Source organism: Carassius gibelio, chromosome B15, assembly GCF_023724105.1.
Source record: "Carassius gibelio isolate Cgi1373 ecotype wild population from Czech Republic chromosome B15, carGib1.2-hapl.c, whole genome shotgun sequence".
NCBI lineage: Eukaryota > Metazoa > Chordata > Actinopteri > Cypriniformes > Cyprinidae > Carassius > Carassius gibelio.
Window position 1 is genome coordinate 10,791,212 of NC_068410.1, and position 22,518 is coordinate 10,813,729.

Here is a 22,518-nt window from a genome sequence, read left to right on the forward strand (position 1 = left end):
TGTGTCCCACTGAAGGAAAATTAGCTGTTCTATCTAAAGAGCAAGGACACTGTATGCCTTCAGAGCAAACCAATCTGCATGCATATGTTACAGTCCACTGAGCAGCTCAGCCCTAAAGATATATGGCAAGTTGTTTTCACATTTATTGCTTAAAGCGTGTCTAAATGGATGAATTCAATAAAATGGCAGTGCATTGTGACTAACTTGATGCAAAAAAATATTGTCAGCAAAAACAATGGGTTCTGGTCACGGTACTGTTGTGGTTGTTTGTTAAAGTCATACGGAAAAGTGCATACAAAGTATTTTCATAGCTTTATAAAATAAAGGTTGAACCAGTGTTGTCACATGGGCTGTTTTAATGTTATTACTACCTTGAATGCAGTAGTTGCATTGCTGTCTATGCAGTTCAGAAAGCTCTTGGATTTCATCAAAAACATTAATTTGTAGGGGTGAGTACCTACACTGGTCTCACAGTTTGGTTCGATTACGATTGTCAAGTCAACGTTTCCATTAGATATCATAAAGCATCACAATGCATTGACGATGCACTGCATCCTCAATTTTTGATTTTACCTAATGTATGCAATTTTGTCGGTGAATACAAGCATGATATATGAACTGTCTATAATGTGGTTTCTCAAGTTAGTGGTATTACCCCCCGCATATTTTATTGTGCGTGACATGATTTATATACTATTTAATGAGTAGTATTTAATGAGTAGTTAAATATGAGTAGTATTTAAGTGTATTTAATGAGTAGTTACATATGAAACTGAAAAAGACTTTGTTAGAATTTAAAAATAAGTACTAGTAACAGATGCTCGTTAGTTTGAATGTTAACACAGCTTGCCATATGTTGTAGCTATTAAAGCTCTCGGGTTGCATTGGTCAGAAAAGAAGGAGGGAACAACCATGGCATATAGATGTATATCTGTTCAGCTACTTTTTATAATAAGAATACTATGTGTGCAAACATGCACGGCCATAATTGATCCAAATGGTAGTGACGTGGGCGTAACTTCATGTTATGACATGCAACTCTTTACGGTTTTATAGCTCATTCGTGTTTATTGGAGCGTATCAACAAAGGATGTTGTTACAAAAACTGAAGCGAAATGCATGCGTTTAAAAGTGAAACAAAAAAAAGGTCTGCGTTCGTTCTGAACATATGTTAAGATTTGACTGTCAAGAGGAGACTCGATTGTCGCTGTTCGAATTCAAGTTCATCTCAAGTGCATTATGGAGACTTGCGTGATAGCCGTCGAGGAAAACCAAAACGATATCGTCAAGGCACATTCGTGTTTCGAGAGGACGTTTTCATCCATGACCGTGGACGATGTGTATGAAATTGCTAAAGCGGTGGGGGCAGAAGTGGAGAAACTCATCGACAGCTATGGGAAGTCGAGTGTGGAGGGTCTGGTGTCTCATATAGTAAAAGTGTTAGAGCTATTGGAGAGTTTCGCAGCAAGAAACCAAGCTCATAAATGTAAGGAAGAGGAACTATTAAAGGCGTTTGAGACATTACAGATACAGCAGCAGAAGAAACGACACGTGAAGGAGTGCGATGAGTCCAGCAACAGTAACGTTACAGAGAGAGGGGTAAGAAACATGGTCGACATGTCAACCCTGTTACTGTAGCAAGACTACGTTGGCTTATAAAACTACGTTTCAGATGTCTTGATAAGTATGTTATCGAACAAATTAGTTTTTAATGTCATGGGCGGAGCTGTTGAGTGGACAGAATTGCACTCTAGGATAACTCCTATAATCCAGATGGACTTTTGATTCGAATTCTGACACGTTGATCGATTCTAGGAAATGCCAATAGAGGGCACTTCCGGTCTCAATAAATGTCATTTTGGAGAACATCATGTACTATCCATTAGTGGTGGGGATTTTGAGCTTGATTTCTATGAGTGACTATGAGCCCTTAAGCAGGATAAAAATATGCCAGTGGATGGCAACAAGTTACATCTTTTGTTTTATGAAGGAGTCATTGAATAATTTAGTCCGATTAACCAAATCGTAAAAAACACGTTATTAATAAATCACTAAACAAAATCAATATATAGGTTTATAAGATATGTATTTATTTTTTATTTGATAAAAAATATATAACTTTTTTTTTTATAATTTTTTAAAAATGATTATATTAATAAGTTTGTGTGTGTGTGTGTGTGTGTGTGTATGTGTGTGTATATATATATATATATATATATATATATATATATATATATATATATATATATATATATTATATATATTTGTGTTTTGGGTTGTAATAGAAGAAATTTCACTGGATGATAAAATAAAAGTGTCTAAAAATCTACACCAAGCTATATAATAAACACACTAACCTAAATGAATTATTAATTTCAAAATTATTGGTTAATTTCATTTACTAACAAGATGTCAAAGTCAAATAAAAGGATGCCTAGTTTTCTGTCCTGCATATTTACATGATTACATAAATGATTTACAAGCCACTGTGTTCTCCAGTGACCTGTTAAATTGGTTAGGCTTTTGAAAGGTCAGCTAACTAATGTGTTTGTGGTGTTAAAGGATTTTTGCAATGATTCTGTTTTGATTTCTCCCCCTTAAGGATTGGCATCAGAAAGAGAAGAAACTGAAGGAAAACGTAGAAGTGTTACAGTCCCAGGTGCAACAGCTCAAGGAAGAAAATCAGGAGCTTCTTGCCCGTTTACAATGCACACACTCCAAAGAAGGTAAAATGACCTGATGTTTAATTAACACAGGAAATTAACACAATAAATTATTCATTTAATTAAAAATGTAATATCAATTCAATTGGTAACTCCATGTTAATAATAAACAAAATACACATTCTAAAAGAAAAACATAATGTTTTCAGTTCAAAAGTTCAAATAAAGAAACAAAAATGTTTAATAACAAACTTATTAATAATAAGTGCTGTCAGATGATTAATCGTGAGTAGTCGCATCCAAAATAAACGTTTTTGTTGACATTATATATGTGTACTGTGTATTACGTATATAAATACACATGCACACAGTATATATTTTGAAAATATTTACATGTATATACATTTATATATTCATATTCTTATGTTTTCTATTATATATAAATATATTTAATATATAAACATAACATCTTTTTCTTAAATATATACCTGCACGTGTTTGTATTTATATATACATAATAACTATACACAGTAAACACATATATTATATAAACAAATACCTTTATTTTGGATGTGATTAATCGCGATAAATCGTTTGACAGCACTAGTTTTAATGATATACCATTAGCAACAGATCTTCTTTTTTTATTGTGGCATACATCTGAGTTTGACATATTATTGAAAAGGAAAAAAAGTAGGGTGGCACTTGGTTTTGTGCATCTGTTGTTGCAGCTGATTTAAAAAAAGGTCTGAAATTTTATATTACTGACTGTAAGATATATGCAATACTTTTTCTTAAAATACAAATAACACATTTGTCATTACATCATCATTAAAAGTTTATTTTTAAGCTCATATTTATCCAAAGTCTTAAATGGTTTTATCATTTTATACATTTTGCTTTCATTTATTATTGTCAGCTCAGTAGTCAGGAATGCTGTTAGTTTTTATCATTCTCATCTTAAAAAAACTGTTTGTGTAGACTATTTCAAAATATGATCATACATTTGCTTCCTTTTTCTAGACCGCACACAGCGTCAGGAACGAGAGGTAATGCTCAAGCTGAAGGAAGTGGTGGATAAGCAACGTGATGAGTTGAGAGCGAAAGTGCAGGAGATTTCCAGCATGTCCAAGGAAGTGGAAGCGGTATGGGTCTGATATAACTGTACTGAGTTGCTCAAATGAATCTGAACCATGGGCTATTTTTAGAGAGACAATAAATAATGCACTTAAAATTAAAGCAAAATTATATGTGCAAAAAAAACAGCGTAAGAAAAACATTATGGAGTGTTTTCTTTCTGAAAATGTTCAAATCTTTTCAATATTTCTTTTATAAAACTGAATGTACTGTTCTCTTCGTCTGACCTAGTTTAGCATCTATCTTTGTTGAATTTGGAACCCAGTATCAACAGTGTGTCAATCTGTTTCAAAATATAGTTGCTCATGAATTGCATCAGAGGCATATAGCTGTGCCTTTTCATGTGTTATGTTTGCCTTGCCTTGGTTTTGAAACTGGCCAGACCGGTACCACACAGTTGCCTGCTGCATAGAGAAATGAACCGAAGGAACATTAATTCATCATTTGGTCTTAAGCTTGAACTTAATAATTTAAGTTCAACCCATTGCACATGTAAACATCTATAAATGATTTTCATTGAGTTGAAGTGTCTGTTATTTAACATGTTTTTTCAGCTCCAGGAGCAGCAGGAGCGACTAATGAAGATAAACGCAGAGCTCAGACACAAGCAGAACATCATTCAGACTCAGCTGAAGAGCGCAGTGGAGAGGAGGGCCGACCTGGAGGCCGACCTGTGCGAGAAACAGAAAGAGATCGAGCGCCTGAACTCACAATTAGAAAGAGCCAGCGTACATACTGCTGCTGAAACGGTTACTCACATTAATATTACACTTATGCTCATTGGTTTTCGTGTATTTCCTAAAGGCATAATCAGGCAGAAGCTTGTATGTTCCTCTTGCCCTAGCACAGGGCCTAATTTCCGCTTTGGTTGGTTGGGTGAAGCATATATAGGTCACATTTTGCCTTCACTTGAGTGGATAGGACATGTTTGTGCACAACTCCCCTTCAGCATACAAACATTTTGGGACCAACATTAAATTCCAACATTAAAACCTTGTCAGAATATTTTTTACAGAGATAAATACAATGATCAGAAATAAGCTTTTAGTAATTAATGCAAAATATTAGGTAATTAGGTAGAATTATTTCATATTTAAATATTGTATTAAATCATGTTTTATATTATTAAACATTTTGTTTTGTTTATTATAAAACATTATTATTTTAACATTTATCTGAATTAAAATTTAATTCTTATTTTATTCATTTATTTTTTACCAGAGATTATTTAAATTCTAAAAATAACGTAAAATAAAAAAACAGTGTATTAGTTCAAATGTTAAGTAATACACTGAACTAAATCTATTATTATTTAGAAAGGAACTGTTTTTTATATTTAAATATTACATCAAATCATTTTTATATTAATATATTAAACTTTTAGTTTTTTTATTTATTCATTATTAAAGCACTATTATTTTAATATTTATCTTCTTTTAAATGTAATTATTATTTAAGTTTAATTAATTTATCTTAGATTATTTAAATTCAGAAAAAAATAAGCTTTTAGTTATTAAAAAAAATGTAAAAGTTTAATCTTGAAAAATAGGATTTTTAATAAACTGAACTAGACGTAGTCAGACACATGAATAATTTAGAATATTTATTTATTATTTTACATTTAAATATTGTGAAATTACTTTTTAATTAATATTTATATTAAAATGTTTAATGAGTTATTAATCATTTTTAAACTTTAACTTAATTGAAGTTTAAATCTGAATGTTTCTTATGAAAACACTTATTTAGGCAACACTGTGTACCACACTTTCTTTTACTAGTTCAGAGATTTATTATTTTAGCTTGGAAAATGTTCATCATGAACACTGTTAAATGTTACCAAACTGTCTAAACAGATTATCAGCTGTGCTCAAGTCAGACATTTATAGTTTTAACTCATATAATTCCACCCTTGCCTCTTTCAGAGCAGTAAAGCCATGGACCTCACAAATAAGATGATCATTGATTTGAAGGATCCAAATCGACCGTGTTTTACAAAGCAGGAAGTACGAGACTTGCTTTCTGAAAAGAACGAGTTGAAGGCCAATCTGTTTCTTGTCAAAGAGGAGCTTGCATATTATCAAAGGTGAGAAAGTTGTGTTTGTGACACATTCTAACCTTGTCTATTAGCACAACGTCCTGCCTCAGTCATGACACACATTTCTTTGTTTCATTAGGGAAATCCTGAATGATGAGAGATGCCCAGGGTTCTTACTGGATGCCGTGCGCTCTACCATAAAGAAGCAGAGGACCGTCATAAAGTCTAAAATGCTTGGCATACCCGTTAGTGAATGTAGAATGTGAGTGCAAGCCACAAAGATACCGGTTTATATTTACAGCCCATGTGAATAATGCTGTGTTTAACAGAGATGAGACAGATGGTCCTTTGTTTGAGAGGAGTGGAAATGAAGACAATGACACTGACAGCACTGAGAACAGACCCCAGGGCTCACGCATCAGAAAACTGTGAGTTCATTCACACTTAAACACTACAGAGCTATAGCAAGAACGTGTTTAAGCATGACAATCTACTTAAGCTACTTCACTGAAAGCTGGTCTCAGCAATATTGGGCTATAGGATAAGCCGTCAGTCTTAGGAACAATAAATACATTGTGAGTGTGAAAGATTTAGTTGTTCTTGTAGTTTAAGCAACAGCAGAAATTCCTCTTAGCGCTAATGCAGTTAAAATATGTTGTATAAAAGATGTTGCTGCTAAACTTACACTCAGAAGCAAATCTACCTGATTTTATCCTTAAAATTACTCTGTTGTTTAATTTAATGATAACTCATTCTGAATAATGATTCCATAATAAAGAATATTCAGGAATAAATAGAATTTCGTTACCTAAATTTGAATTTTTTTTTTTTTTTTTTTTTTTAGATGTTATCACTTATTTTTACATTTACATTTTTTGGTTTACTTTTTTTTTTCTTTTATTGCTTAAATAGATTAACAGACAGATGTTTTTTTAAATGCACATTTCTTGTTTACATTTCTTAGCACATATCTAGGTTAACCGTAAACAGTTTTGTAAACAGTTCAGGTTTACATTCACATTTGGGTTACCTGACAGACTATGACATTTTTTGTTTACTTTTTACCACATTTTTGTGTTACATAACAGACATTTTTTTCAGTGAAGTTTGTGGGACAGGTTGGATTGCATAGTCTTCTCAAACTTTCCCTTAAAATGTATGTTGGTAAAAAGAATGAGACTTGTATTTTTTTTTAAATAAGACTTTTATAGGGCATCCACTCTCTTCTCTGTGTAGTAATTTATGTTGTATATTTTGGCTCTTGGCAGCACTCATACTATATGTTCTTGGTGAAACCCTAAGCTGATTTTAGAGATCTCTTGATCACTTTTCGCTCTTTGGCTTCGTAATCTCAGACTAGCTGCTGAACTACTTCCTACAGTACAGAAGAAATTCCCCTCTGTCATTCTTCTATAAGTGATTAAGAGCTCTCTTATCTCCTCTGATTCAAACCTTTAGATTTGGTTTCCTGACGCCGTCCAGTCTTACTTGGAGCTCTGGTTCTCAGTCTTCCGGCCTTCCAACATCCAGCTCCACATGGGAAATCCTTGATCCAGACGAGCAAGGAGACGAAGAGGAGACACAGACCTTCAGCTCCTCTTGAGAACCACCGCAGCTGCCACACATCTTCACCTGGGTTGGAAGAGAGAAATGTTTTCTTTATTTGATTTAGGTTTCAAACCGGAGAACAGACGACTCTTGTATTTGCTTATACAAACATAGTATTAATAGTTGTTGCCTAGGCCAACCTTTTTCTCAGTATAAATCATTCAGCACTTGGCTTTTGTAAGTTAGCTGATAGCTAGATTTGTGCCTGATGGACACTCAGAGTCACAGATGACCTGAAGATGAGATCAGATTGGATCAGTCATATCCATATTGTTGTTGTTTGTTTACCATTTAAAAATGTAGGGTCAGGAAGAATTTCCCATGTTTTTGAAAAAAATCTTTTTATCGCCAAGGCTGAATTTATTTGGTTAAAAAGCTGTAATTTTACAGTAACTATTTTTAATTTTAATTTATTTTTTAAATGAAATTTTTACCCTGTAAAGGTGACTTTTACTCCAGTCTTCAGTGTCACATGGTCCTTCAGAAATCTTTAATTTCTCCTTATTACAGTTGAAAACGCTTATGCTGCTTTTTTTGTGGAAACATTTTTTCAGGATTCTTTGATGAATAGAAATGTAGAAATATTAATTAGAAAAATTTGAAATAGAAAAGATAGATACTACAGCTTTTGATCAATTCAATGCACACTTGCTAAATAAAAGTAATAATTTCTTAGAAAAAGAGAAAGTCTTACCCAAAACAGTATGGCATATACAGTTAAAGACTAACTGGTTAATTTTTTTTTTTCCACTTTCTCCTAAGTTTAATATGAAAAGCCAACTGATAGTAATACATTTTGCTGATTTTCCAAAGAGTATAAGCAAAGTTTTTTTTGGCACTTTCAAAGCATTGCTGTTTCAAGGCTACATGTAATAAGCTGATTATAAGGAAATTGACTTAGAAGGGATGGGTACAAGGGTTTAAAACAATCATTTTTGTCATTTCACTTGGTAGCGCGAATGACCGCAGAATGGTGCACTTAAAAACATGGGAATAATCTGCGGTGTTTTGATAATCATAAAAGACCTGGCATTATATTATAGATGTGTGGATGGAAGCTACAAAGAATTATAGTACCTATTTTTATAGAGAGTATATTTAATATGGATTTTAACCAAAGATACTGTTATTGTATTGCCATGACTGTCACACTGACCCTTTATGTCACTAGGGGGCATTAGAGTATTTTGTATTCATGTTCTTCCAGTATACTTATAAAACATTAGCTGTCCTTAAAAAGTGTAAATTTTCTATCTATTTTAAGTATATTTAGCATGCTATAAATATTTTAATATTGGCAGATAACATATGATATTATTAATGTCCAGTTAGTTCTGTGATGTTCATTATTGTCAACCTGATGTTAAAAAAAGCATGTAAACTTACGAAAAAAAGATGCAAATTTATTGTCTGAAAATGTTGTCATCTTTTATTCACTCTCGTGTTCTTTGTATGACTTTTTTTTGCAAAAAAAAAAAAAAGAAAGAATACATTTTGAAGAATGCTGGGGTGATTAATTGATGACGATGTTTTTTTTTTTTTTGGTGAACAACTTTTTTAATGAGCTGGCACTTTGCCCTCTTCAGTGCTATAAGGCTAAATAAAATCCAGAGGTGGTGTCTTGACATTTGTCTGTGTGTGATTTTCTTTTTTTGTATTTTAATATAAAAGTACCTGGTAAGGATGAGGAAATGTTGGCAGTCACATTGACCATTAAAAAAACCCAACTCCTCCCACAAAATTCTGGACCTTGATATTGTCTTTAAACAACCATTGGCTTATTGAATCAGAGGAAGTTGACTTTTCTTCCTCAGGAAACTTGCTTGATTTGGGTAGCCCATTTTGCTATAGGGACTGATCTGGATGGTGTCTGTTCTAAAAGTACAGAACTAACCTGTCCTGGTGCTGTGGTATCAGAGGGGGTCCGGTTTTGGTCGGTCCGGAGGGGATGGACACCTTTCTGACCTCATTTGGACTGATGCTCCTGTGTGTCCAATGCTCAGCTCAGAGACTCTCTCCGACCGGGAAAAACGTCTGCTTCAGTGTCAGGTAGCTACTTAAGAATATTTGTCTCAGATATTTCTTCATAAATACCTGTCACCTTTTTGGTATTTAGCCATAGTATGTTATTTTTTCATACGGATTTTCGTATTTTCCGACCTCTACACTGTAAAAAATAATTCAGTGGCTTAGTAAATTTCACAAAAATAAAGAGCTATATTTACTTAATAAAATCTTATGAAATCATTTAAGTGATATTTTAAGTGGGTCAGGTTAAAAATAATAATTAAAAATCCAACAAATAATTTCTCTAAAATTTACATATATTATTTAAGTTCATGTAATGAAAATAAATAAGTATTTAACTAACTAATTATATTTTTAATATACCCTCAATATTTCTGGTGAATTCTAATAGAAATATTTGATAATTATTTACTTGTACTGATCTGTTTTAGAAACTAAAATTATTAAGTATTTCCTACCAATTTTCCTAAATAAAGTTCCAGCTTAATAAATGACGGTTTAAATAAATTGAGTAAATTTCGCGGCTAAAGTGATCACGTGTGCAGCTCCGCAGGAAAAAAAAATCTGCTTTCCTCAGCAGAGACGTCGACTAGCCATACTCCTCACAACTCCTGGTAAGTAACGTTAGTCAGCTAATTCTACTTACGTTTGTAACACTTTATTATAAAGTTAATAATTATTAAGCATTTCCTAACAATTGTCTTTGTATTTTACGTCAACTTCAACAAGTTTCGTAGCTTAATCGAAGTCACCTGAAGGACGGCTTTCCTGAGTTTCCTCAGCAACGGCAAGACCCGCACTCCTCTCATATCGTGGTACGTTTTGTAATTTAGCCAGCTAAAACTAAATATGTTTGTGATGTTTAATTCAGAAGTTAATTATTAAGGATTTCCTAACAATTGTGTTTTTATTTTGCGTCATCTTAAGAAGTTTAACGAGTTTCGCGGCTCAAGCAAGAGGCACCTGTCACTGAAGGACTGCTTTTCTCAGCAACGACGTGAACAGCATTACTCGAATTTCCTGTAAGTAGTCATTTTATAACGATGTATATTTGCAATACTTTATTCAAAAGTTGATTAAACATTGACCGTGTGTACGTGTACATAACAGTGTAGTTTTCTAAGTTAGTTAGTGGGGCAGCGATATGTATGTTAGGGTTTTTTGTTTTTTTGTTTTTTTTTGGAGTGGATTAACTTTCGTACTAACGTTATTTGGATCACCGTTTATTTCAACCGCGTGAGTGTACCGTGGTCCAGCAACTATAACTATACATGCCCAATGGAAAACGATTTTGTACAGGTTCCCCTTTGGGGTCAGTGGCTTGTCAAAAGGGAACACATCATTTATGAACTTTCAAATGACATTCTGTCTTGTAAAAAGCTGTCACGTTGTTGTAAAACATCATAATTACTACATGAACTCAAGTATGAGCTCTTAAATCACCACTACAAATACGTCATGCAAAAGTATTTAAAATGGCGTGGACATAACATAGACTGGTGCGTTTTAATCAGCTCCCACTATAGGGAGTCAGCCAGTTTAAGGCCTGCTCCGTTGTAAAATCATTCTAGTGCACTGAAACCTAGATCACATACAATATCGGTCAAAAGTTTGAAAACGGTAAGCTTTTTAATGTTTCTAAAATAAGTTTCTTAAGCTCATTAAGCTTGCATTTATTTAAAAAAAAATATATATAGATATAGACATTTTAGATAAAATTAACTGTTGTATTTTTAGTCAATTATTATATGTTTACATTTATGCATTTGGCAGAAGCTTTTATCCAAAGCAACTACATTGCATTTCAAGGTACACATTTACAATCGTATAATATTCAGAGATTTTATTAAGTTCATAAAGTTAAATATTATTGTAATATTTACTAAGCCACAGAATTATTTAGAGGGTTAAGGGTTGAGTGTGAGGGTTAATGCAATGCATATTTTTTTTTCAAGTAGTGCAATTAAACAAGCTTTTTTGTTTCAAAACCATTAGTCATTTTACTTAAATATTAAACATGTTTATAAAGAAATTGGTTGAAATAATGCGGACCTCAATAAAAGCCTATAGCATTGATTTAAAGCATAGAAGCTCGCAGTTGGTCTCTTTTCATTTTTCTTTTAGGTTTATTGTTAAAAATAAATGTCCCTATGTAGAAAATTAACCTGTCCTCTTGTTAAGAAGAATGCTGTTAATTTTTGCAACTCCTCCCCCTAGTAAACTTTGAGATTTTACCTATCATACGGTCCAACAGAATGTTTGCTTCTTCAGGTGCTATTTGTTTTGTGTATTTGTCGCTTTCTTGTAACATTCAGGTTTGAATGTTAGCTCTAACCAGTTATCTTTAAAATTTGCCTGTAGGGTTCAGCTGATCTACCCGTCTTCGTACACGCAGAGTTGGCAGAGGAGGTCATAAAAATCTACATCCTTCGGGACAATGATGGGGCAGTCAGCGATGTAGGAGTTGTGATTGAGGGCATCACTGTCCTCCGCAGTCTTGGGAATCTCAGCAGAGCCTGCTGCTATCTTTTGGGAGTCACGATGCATTGGATTTGAGATATCCCAAGACCCACAAATACAGGTCCTTCTCAAAAAATTTGCTTATTGTGATAAAGTTCATTATTTTCCATAATGTAATGATAAAAATTAAACTTTCATATATTTTAGATTCATTGCAAACCAACTGAAATATTTCAGGTCTTTTATTGTTTTAATACTGATGATTTTGGCATACAGCTCATGAAAACCCCAAATTCTCAAAAAATTAGCATATTTCATCCGACCAATAAAATAAAAGTGTTTTTAATACAAAAAAAAAGTCAACCTTTAAATAATTATGCTCAGTTATGCACTCAATACTTTGGGAATCCGTTTGCAGAAATGACTGCTTCAATGCGGCGTGGCATGGAGGCAATCAGCCTGTGGCAGTGCTGAGGTGTCATGGAGGCCCAGGATGCTTCGATAGCAGCCTTAAGCTCATCCAGAGTGTTGGGTCTTGCGTCTCTCAACTTTCTCTTCACAATATCCCACAGATTCTCTATGGGGTTCAGGTCAGGAGAGTTGGCAGGCCAATTGAGCACAGTAATACCATGGTCAGTAAACCATTCACCAGTGGTTTTGGCACTGTGAGCAGGTGCCAGGTCGCTGAAAAACGAAATCTTCATCTACATAAAGCTTTTCAGCAGATTGAAGCATGAAGTGCTCCAAAATCTCCTGATAGCTAGCTGCATTGACCCTGCCCTTGATAAAACACAGTGGACCAACACCAGCAGCTGACATGGCACCCCAGACCATCACTGACTGTGGGTACTTGACACTGGACTTCAGGCATTTTGGCATTTCCTTCTCCCCAGTCTTCCTCCAGACTCTGGCACCTTGATTTCCGAATGACATCCAAAATTTGCTTTCATCCGAAAAAAGTAGTTTGGACCACTGAGCAACAGTCCAGTGCTGCTTCTCTGTAGCCCATTTCCTGCACACGCCTGTGCACGGTGGCTCTGGATGTTTCTACTCCAGACTCAGTCCACTGCTTCTGCAGGTCCCCCAAGGTCTGGAATCGGTCCTTCTCCACAATCTTCCTCTTCCGTCCGGTCACCTCTTCTCGTTGTGCAGCGTTTTTTGCCACACTTTTTCCTTCCCACAGACTTCCCACTGAGGTGCCTTGATACAGCACTCTGGGAACAGCCTATTCGTTCAGAAATTTCTTTCTGTGTCTTACCCTCTCGCTTGAGGGTGTCAATGATGGCCTTCTCAGGTTGGCAGTCTTACCCATGATTGCGGTTTTGAGTAATGAACCAGGCTGGGAGTTTTTAAAAGCCTCAGGAATCTTTTGCAGGTGTTTAGAGTTAATTAGTTGATTCAGATGATTAGGTTAATAGCTCGTTTAGAGAACCTTTTCATGATATACTCATTTTTTGAGATAGGAATTTTGGGTTTTAATGAGCTGTATGCCAAAATCAACACTATTAAAACAATAAAAGACCTGAAATATTTCAGTTGTTGTGCAATGAATCAAAAATATCTGAAAGTTTAATTTTTATCAATACATTATGGAAAATAATGAACTTTTATCATAATATACAAATTTTTTGAGAAAGACCTGTACTCACTTGAGTTGTTCCAAAAACTGTTTCTTGAGCTGGATCCTCCAAAACTCTCTGTTAATGTTCAGAGGTTAAAAAATTACCTTCTTGCACAGTAGTGGTTCATGATCATCCCACAGAATGGGTATTCCTGATGGAAGTGTTTCTGTTATCGGATTAATTCTGTTGAAGGGATAGTTCACTCAAAAAGATGATGTTGTCATAATTTACTCTCCCTCAATTTGTCCCAAACCTGTACGAGTTTCTTTCTTCTGTTGAACACAAAAGATATTTTAAGTGACGTGACATTCAGCCAAGTATTAAAGAGTGTTGGTTAACGCATTTAAAGGTTGCCATTGACTTTGCATAGTAGCCTTTTTTTTTTTTTTTCTACCATGGAAGTCAATGGCAACTTTCAACTGTCTGTTAACCAACATTCATTAAAATATCTTTTGTGTTCAACAGAAGAAAGAAACTCGTACAGGTTTGGGACAACTTGAGGGCGAGTACATTATGACAACATCATCTTTTTGGGTGAACTATCCCTTTAATATTGATGTAAGTGTTGTTGTTTTTTTATGGTTTAATGAGTGGTAATGAGTGTGACTGCAAATGGCTGGTATGCACCAGGAACAAAGTAAGATGTCATTTCTCTTACGGCTATCATATTTTACATGTAATCTACTTGAATACTAAGATGGATGAAATGTTTCATAAGGTTTTATCATTTCCCTTATGGCTGCTTTACAGTTTTTAATTTTTGCAATCTACTGGAATATTAAAATGGATAAAATGTTTCAAAGGTTGATTTTAGACTTTGTCTGATGTTTAATTGATAAATAAATGTTTAATAAAAAATGTGTTTCTTTCTTTATTTGGTTTTATTATATTAATTGTAAAGGGTAAATGGTGTAAAAAAAAAGTGAATGCAACATTTTGATCATTTATAGTCCAATATTAAGTTAAATTCACTTTTACATGTAGTAAACATAGCACATTTGTTTGGTTAAATTTCATCCAATATATCAATTATATCTACTCAATATTTTTTGTTTATTTTACATAGAATTACAGTTGTGGTGTTTTATAATTTTGATTATATCTAATTAATTTTATTTCTCATATAAAGTTATTCAGTTATTCAGATTTACTTAATTTTTTTACTTACAATTACTCAATTTAAACAGTATATTTCATTGATTTCACAGCTTTAAAATTTACTCAATTTTTTTGAGTGTAAAAATGTTTCACCAAAAAAATTGAGTAAATAATAGTTAAACTTTTTACAGTGTAAGGGAGGAACTAGCCTATGTGATTCACGTAGATCTGAGTTTTCTTCTTCTTTTTTTTAAAATGATGAATGAAGTCGTGAAAATGGCCTTAAGCAATTAACCAAATAAACAGCGAAAATATTGTTTTCTAAACCATTATGGACGGAATGTTGTTGAGAGCAACAAAGTTCAAAGCTTTCAAATGATTCACATCGTCAAAAGCGAGCAGAATCGGACTTTTTATAAATGGCGATGAGAATCTGAGATTGCTTAGTGCTGTCATAAAACTCGCAACGGTTTTGATATAATTATATAATAGGCTGTAGGCTAGTCTGACGCGATACACGCCTACTGTACTGTACAGTAGGCTACTGTTTTTAGTTTCGATTCAGTCCTAGCTGCGCTGCGCTTTGTTTGAGAAGCTTTAATTTGCATTTGGGAAGGCAACATTCGTCATTAGAAACGTTTATTAAACAATATGCGGATTTGCTGCTCGAGAAACATTTCTCATTATCATCAATGTTAAAAACAGGTTTGCTGCTTAATATAATAGGCTAAGATTTAAAAAAGAGAGACATTAATAATTGTATTCATCATCCATGAAAGTGCTAAAAAAGTCTGTGAAGACATTTAAAATGACTTCTATTTAATAAATGCATTAACAAATTTAATAAATATATTTTATAAATGCAAAAAATGCTGTTCAGTAAACTTTATATTTATCTAAACAACATTCTGAAAAAGCGTATCATCATTTCCACACAAAATATGAAGCAGAAAAATTTTCCACACTGATAATAATCAGAAAGTTTCTTTAGAGTCAAATAAATTGTAATGATTTCTAAAAGATCACATGAAACTGACAACTGGAGTAATGGTGAAGTAAATTCTGCTTTGCATCACAGGAATGTTATGTTTTATAATATAATAAAATTATATATATATATATATATATATATATATATATATATATATATATATATATATATATATATATATATATATACCTATATATATATACCTATATATATATATATATATATATTTTTTTTTTTTTACTTTGTCAATTTTATTTAGAAATCATTAATAATTGTAATGTTTCCAAACTTTAATAATAATACAAATTATATTAATATTTATTACAGTGTGTATTCAATCAATACGGTTATCATGATTATTAAATGTTGCTTTTTTTTTTTACAGGACGATAGTATGTATTATTACAATATAAGATATGTATTTTAATGTGCTAAAATATATACTATTTAATAATAATTGGATGTGGATCACATAACCAAAATCATTTTAGAGTCTTAAAGGAATTTGACATTAAATGTTTTGAGGTCATCTTGAGATACTGTCAAGATATCTTCTGAAACTCTAAGGTATTTGTCAGGACAAAAAAAAAAATATATATTAGACTTTTTTACTAATTTGTTTTTCACTCATTTCAATCAAGGAGAAACAATTGGGATATTTAAGAGATGCTATTTGCGATTTGTATTTTTGATGTGGTTTCTTAAATTATAAAATTGTTGTCTTTTTCGTAAAGTTGTCTTTTCGCTCTATAAACGTTTTATTTATTATGTCAACACAGATTCAATACATTCTATACTGTCTCCTATATTTTCTCAATAGGGATTATTCTACCATATGTTGTTTAGGATGGGGCCAGAACGGTGAAGAATGCACTGTTGGTGAGTATTGATGCTATCTGTTGATGTACTTTAATAAAAAAAATGGCACATTGTTGTTTTATTTATGACACAAAAGGCTTGCTTCCAGTGGGCCTGTAGATGTCAGCAGTTTTAAGCTGGGGTTTCATGTACTGTTGTGTGTGAAGTGTCTTTTTGTTTTCTCAGCCCTCTGTGAGGGAGAAAGGGCCTGCCTGCAGGATGAAGTGTGTGTTTATCCTGGACTTTGTCGATGTAAACCTGGGTTTTACGGGTACAAGTGCAAAACACGTGAGTAAAATTGTTTGGACTTTGGATTTCTGGTTTCAGGACTGTACAGCTGTGTCTGGCCTTGAGGTTAGACATCCAAACAATAGTGCACTAGCAAGCCTGATATTGCTTTCTATAAACAATAATTTTTATTCAGTAACTTACATTTTAGATACAATTAAGCCAGTTACTTTGTCAGTTTTTCCTCAGATGAACAAAATAGTTACAAACAAATCCAAAGCAGAATCAGATCAAAAAGCTTTCCGAAACTTTGAATAAATTTCTTTCTTTCTAAGTTTCAATTAGAAACGCGGGAAACACACAGATTAGCAGAACCTGCTGGTCAAAATGGCACAAATGTAAAGACAATTCATTGCCAAAACAATTGCAAATGTTTTCATAAAGGTTCAATATATCAAATGTCTACGAATAATTAAATATTTAAGTATTAAATATGAAGTTTATGTAAAATGTGTGTTCTTTTATTAATAAGTGGTGCTTTGTGTGTTACTGCTTGGCAAAATAGGGCAATTAGAATCAATTAAATATAATTCTTTCCTTTTGTACATGCATTAAGTATTACAATTCATTGAATGAATTAAAAATGAACCTAAATTATAAAACTAACATGAGATCACTTCCAATCATTAACGATTAGACATTCGTTTAACATTCACAAGTTAAACGATGGTTGCCTCATTTATTAAAATCACATGACTTAGCAAGGGAAAAGCAGCAAACTGATTCAAAAATATCTAGTTATTATGGATCTGAATTTTTTTATTCTCCACAGCTTGTCCTCCTGAATTTTGGGGGCCGGATTGTCGAGAGCTCTGTCCCTGTCACCCTCATGGGCTCTGTGATCCAGTCACTGGTGAGTGCTCATGCCTACCCAACCGCTGGGGGAACCTGTGCCAAAACAGCTGCAAATGTGGACACCATGGAAAATGTGACCCTGTCAATGGCAACTGCACCTGTGAGGAAGGCTGGTGGATGCCCACTTGCTCCAAACCCTGTCAGTGCCACCTTGCAACATCCACTTGTGATCAAGCCACGGGGCGCTGTCTGTGTGCCAAAGGCTACTGGGGCCAAAAGTGCAGACTGCAATGCAACTGCTATGTGTCCCCTTGCCAGCAGCGCACAGGGGCCTGTCAGTGCCTGCATGGCTGGTGGGGCCCGTACTGTGATCGCCGTTGCATTTGTAATTTTAGCCATGCTGACTGTGACGTGCAAACTGGCACCTGTCTGTGCTACCCAGGTTACAAAGAGCCTTTTTGCAATGAGCCTTGTGACAGTGGAAAGTATGGTGAAGGTTGTAGGAGAAGGTGAGTAAAAATTGAAAATTAAAAAATTAGTTTGTGTTGATTATGATTTTATTCAGAAAGAGTGCATTAAATGGATCCAGGTTTGATGCATTTGATTGAGGAAAGGCATTAATGTCCATCCTGAAAAAATGTATCAGTTTTCACAAAGTTATTATACACCACAAGTGTTTTCAACATTGATAATAATAAGAAATGTTTAACACTGATATGAAAGTATTAGAGATTAAAGCATGCAACATTTTTACATTATTTAAAGTTTTTTAATTGCTGTTTAATTATTCAGCACAAGTGAACATTACTTCCTCCATGATTTCTGCTCTTATATCTGTGTGTGTGCATGTAGCTGTGGACACTGTGAAGGAGGCCGGTCTTGCTCTAAACAGGACGGCCTGTGTGATGCCTGTGCACCAGGGTGGAATGGCACTCGCTGTGACCAGCCGTGTCCTGCAGGTTATTATGGCCATCTCTGCCAAGAGGTTTGTCCGCGTTGCAGAAAAATGGACCCATGTGACACAGAAACCGGAGCATGCTTACACTGTGATCCTGGTTGGACTGGAACAAGGTACAGATTTATTGGGATTCAGTTCTGAAAGGAAACACCCTATTGTCTAAGATACCATGGCAAACTGCAAAGGTCTAAAAAGACATTTAAGGATGGCTGCACTTAAAGGTGGGGTTAGTGATTTATGGTTGCCAATGTTATTTCAAATCACCAAAACAATCATGCCTCTTCCCCAAAAGGGTCTCGCTCATATTTTGATTGCTCCACCCCACTCATACATACACAACTCAGGCAACAATTATGACACATGACCATACTCAAGCAAAAGCTAGCATATATTAGTTGTGTGGAACAAAGCAAAACCAATGTTACTCACCTATCGAGAAGAAACAAATCAACCTTGAGTTCTCTCCAGCACTGGAAAGCTGATCTGATATTTACACGGGTCCTACTTCTTGCCTAATCATAATCATTTCTGTCATCGCTCGCCTAATGTCTGTCCTGTGCACCGAGCGCTCTCTCATCACCATCATGAGTAGACATGAGTAGCCCCTTACTACTGATTGGCTACAAGTTTGTTTTGATACTCAGCCGACTCAGTTTTCTAAAGCGTTTTTGAAAAAACACATACCCCACCTTTAATCATATTAAATGATAGACCTTTGACCTACAATCTGAAAAGTGTTGTCTGATTCACAAATCAAATTACTCATATAAGCTAGTTCTTTTAAACGAAACAACAACATACAGTATGACTCACAAATAAATTACTTTAAATTAGTTTATTCTTTTTAGTGAATCAAAAAATACATATAACCAATCTAGTTTATTTCATGAATGAATGACTCTTTTGAACTGGTTCTTTTTAGTGAATCAACAAAATACAGTGCAACCAGTGTCCCATTCACAAATAAATTACTCTAATAAGCCAGTCTGAAACACTGCACGGCATAATTTACAGCATTAGAGAGAGTATTTCTTTCATATTTAAGGAAAACTGACATCTGGAAAATTCCCAAATTAATAGGAACTGAATCATGACACTCTGAGTCAAATTGAGCTCTTGTGAATCAGAACTGAAGTAAATGAGAAAATACGCAAACACCTAATTTAAAGTGTACATATTATATATTTTTTTCTTTTGTGTATAATTGAATCTTCTACATGCTAAGCTACCTTAGATTTTGAGATCTTTTTTCTTCTCCTCTACAGATGTGACAAACCCTGCACTGATGGTACATATGGAGATGGCTGTCATTTCCTGTGTAAAACCTGCCATCACGGCCACTGTGACCCTGTGACAGGAAGTTGCATTTGTCTTCCTGGCTTCCAGGGTGAGAGGTGAGGGTACAGTGGTATTTATAGGTTGTTTTAACCTTGGTGTAAGAGTCAAATAAGTCTCACTCACTGTTCAATCTCTGTTGTAGCTGTAACAGCACATGTCCTCCTAACCTTTATGGCATCAACTGCTCCGCCACATGTCACTGTGGGAAGATTCATGCCTGTCATCCAGCCACAGGGGCTTGTCCAAACAGTATGTCCAGACACTACAATTGATTTTCACGGCTGGCATCCGCATCCCTCTCATCTGTTTTTTTTTTGTTTTTTGTTTTTTTTGTCTGCTAGGTAGCAGGGCAGGTCTCTTAGCAGGGCTTTTGATTCCCTTGTGCATTTTAATACTTGCCTTGTTGTTCTGCTGCTGCTGCTGTTGTGGGCGGCCTGTCGAAGGGAAGGATGGGTATGAATTTGTTATTTGAAAGCTGATATAAAGATTATTATTATTTATCAAACAATAAGAAAATCTTCTGCTAAATCTGACCTCTAGAGTGGCGGTTGGAGATGGCAGTCCTGCGGTTCGCATGAAGCATCATGTTTATACTGTGCTGGCCAACATGGGTTCAGCAATGCCGTGCAGTACTCTTTGGTCATCTGGTTTGCCTAGGGTTACAGGTAATGTGCGGTTTCCACTTGCAGCCTGCATTTTGGTTTATATAAGTAGACTTTTAATGTTCTACCTTGTGTTTTAAGTCTCTCATCATGATCCTGAGCTCACATTTAACCACAGCTTCATTGAGCAGCCATCGTCCGGCTGGGTGATTGATTCATTTGAAACTGATGATAAAGGAGAGGCCATCTACTGTGAACCAACCAGGGAAGGTACAACACTTATATTTCTAGTTTCAAACTCTTTCAGAGTTGTTTATATCCTGTAGTTAGGACAGCAGCTAGAGTTTTGCTTTGGCTGTTCAAGACTTTAAAATTAAATGTAATTTGCACCAGGTATTTTATACTCACCAAGGCTGTATTTCTATAAAAAAAATTGCTGGAAAAAAACATAAATTTGCACCATATTCAACAGCAATATGTTGATTCTTATTAAACGTGCTTCTCCTCACACAGATGTTCTTACTGTGGCTGGTGGAGAGCTTCAGGAGCTGAGCTCTAAGTGTAACTTCTTCCCTGACCCATCAACCTTTAGCAGTGACGACATGTCACAGGATTTTGGTATCCCTCGTACTTCCAGCATCGCCAAATCCAAACGCCCTTCAGTCTCTTTCGCAGAGGGCACAAAGTTCAGTTCTAAAGAGCACCGCAACTCGACTCAAGACCTGCCAGGAACAAGTCGGAGACCCAAGGCCTGGGGCGTGCTGATGATCTCTGCCCTGCAAGGAGGACAGGGAAACCACAGTGAAAAAGAAACAGAAAAAGGAGAGAAAAACAACGAGGAGACCATGTCCTCTGAGGAGCAAGCAGCTGCATCTGAAACAACACAAACTGACTCAGAAAGAGACAGTCCTGGCCTGATAAGAACTCCGCTTACTATGCCCAGTGGGAGACAACGTACACTTTCCAATACCAGGAAGAATGCCCAACCATCTGATAGCGGCCAGGATTCAGATTCAGAGAAGTTAACAACTTTATATGTAACTGTGGGTAAGACCCAAAAGATGACTAAGCAAGAGCCCCCCTCAGAAGGGCCTGTTCAGCCCAGAGGAAGGGGGCAGGTGATCGCCAAGCCACCGCGGAGGAAACTGGGAGCACAGGCCAGTGCGTGTGAGCAAACTACAGGGTCAAACCAGTCAGAGGTGGTCATGAGGAAACCTAGCCGCAGGAAGCACAACTTCCTCAGCTCTCCCTGCACAGCGGGGGCAACAGACTTTCCTCAGGAGAACTGCACCCCCAACAGGCCATTATCCTTCAATTTAAAAAGTGTTCCAGAGAGTGATACACTCCATAGTTTGGTGGAACAAGACACTGGAGAAGTTTGTGAGAAAGACATCTTGACAGAGCACGCTTACGAGACTGTGGCTCTGTCTGATTCGGTCTCCACATCTTCAGAGATTATTATTAATGAGATTGTTGTGGACCAAGCAGAAAATGAGCAAAATTATGAGAATGTTTATGTAAAGCATTCATAATATTCCTGAATCTTAAAGTTTATGATTTAAAGGGCAATAGGTTTTGTTTTTAGTACTGTATGTAGGTTTTGTATAAACTGCATAAACATATATTATCTACATAGAAAGCATTTTTGTATATTCCCTATAATAGTTTATATTAAAATGTTACTTGACTTTTTTTTTTTTTTACATTTTAAAGTATTTTATCAATATGTTTCCCTCATAACTAAGTAACTGATTTAAAAGTTTAGGGTCAGTAAGATTTAATTATTCTATTTTAAATTAATACTATTATTCAGCAAGGATGCACTAATTTAAGCAAATGGTTTATTATTTTTTTTTTTTATAAATGCTGTTCTTTTGAACTATTGATCAAGAATCCTGAAAAAATATATCAAGGTTTCCACAGAAATATTAAGTAATACAACTGTCTTCGATACGGATAATAATAAGAAAAATTTCTTAAGCAGCAATTCGGGATATTAGAATGATTTCTGAAGGATCATGTGACACTGAAGAC

General features: G+C 34.8%; 2 protein-coding genes and 1 long non-coding RNA gene across 3 annotated transcripts; all 3 read left to right on the forward strand.

Moving 5' to 3' along the window:
- Positions 1-940: 940 nt before the first annotated feature.
- Positions 941-9,071, forward strand: rilp (Rab interacting lysosomal protein). The gene is made up of 8 exons (XM_052575868.1): positions 941-1,599; positions 2,603-2,726; positions 3,687-3,808; positions 4,355-4,549; positions 5,726-5,886; positions 5,978-6,100; positions 6,168-6,266; positions 7,297-9,071. The coding sequence occupies exons 1-8, from the start codon at positions 1,240-1,242 to the stop codon at positions 7,439-7,441; spliced, it is 1,329 nt and encodes a 442-aa protein (XP_052431828.1). The 5' UTR covers positions 941-1,239; the 3' UTR covers positions 7,442-9,071.
- Positions 9,072-9,208: 137 nt separating this feature from the next.
- LOC127972404 (scavenger receptor class F member 1) lies at positions 9,209-22,176 on the forward strand. Its single transcript, XM_052575866.1, has 11 exons — positions 9,209-9,495; positions 16,466-16,524; positions 16,690-16,791; positions 17,564-18,095; positions 18,439-18,657; positions 19,810-19,938; positions 20,025-20,131; positions 20,224-20,335; positions 20,423-20,547; positions 20,626-20,754; positions 20,998-22,176. Exons 1-11 carry the CDS (start codon positions 9,395-9,397, stop codon positions 22,014-22,016), a joined length of 2,634 nt encoding a protein of 877 aa, XP_052431826.1. The 5' UTR covers positions 9,209-9,394; the 3' UTR covers positions 22,017-22,176.
- On the forward strand, positions 9,831-12,122 carry LOC127972407 (uncharacterized). The gene is made up of 4 exons (XR_008157083.1): positions 9,831-10,088; positions 10,204-10,289; positions 10,402-10,496; positions 11,836-12,122. It is a non-coding gene; the product is annotated as an uncharacterized LOC127972407 (long non-coding RNA).
- Positions 22,177-22,518: the final 342 nt, after the last annotated feature.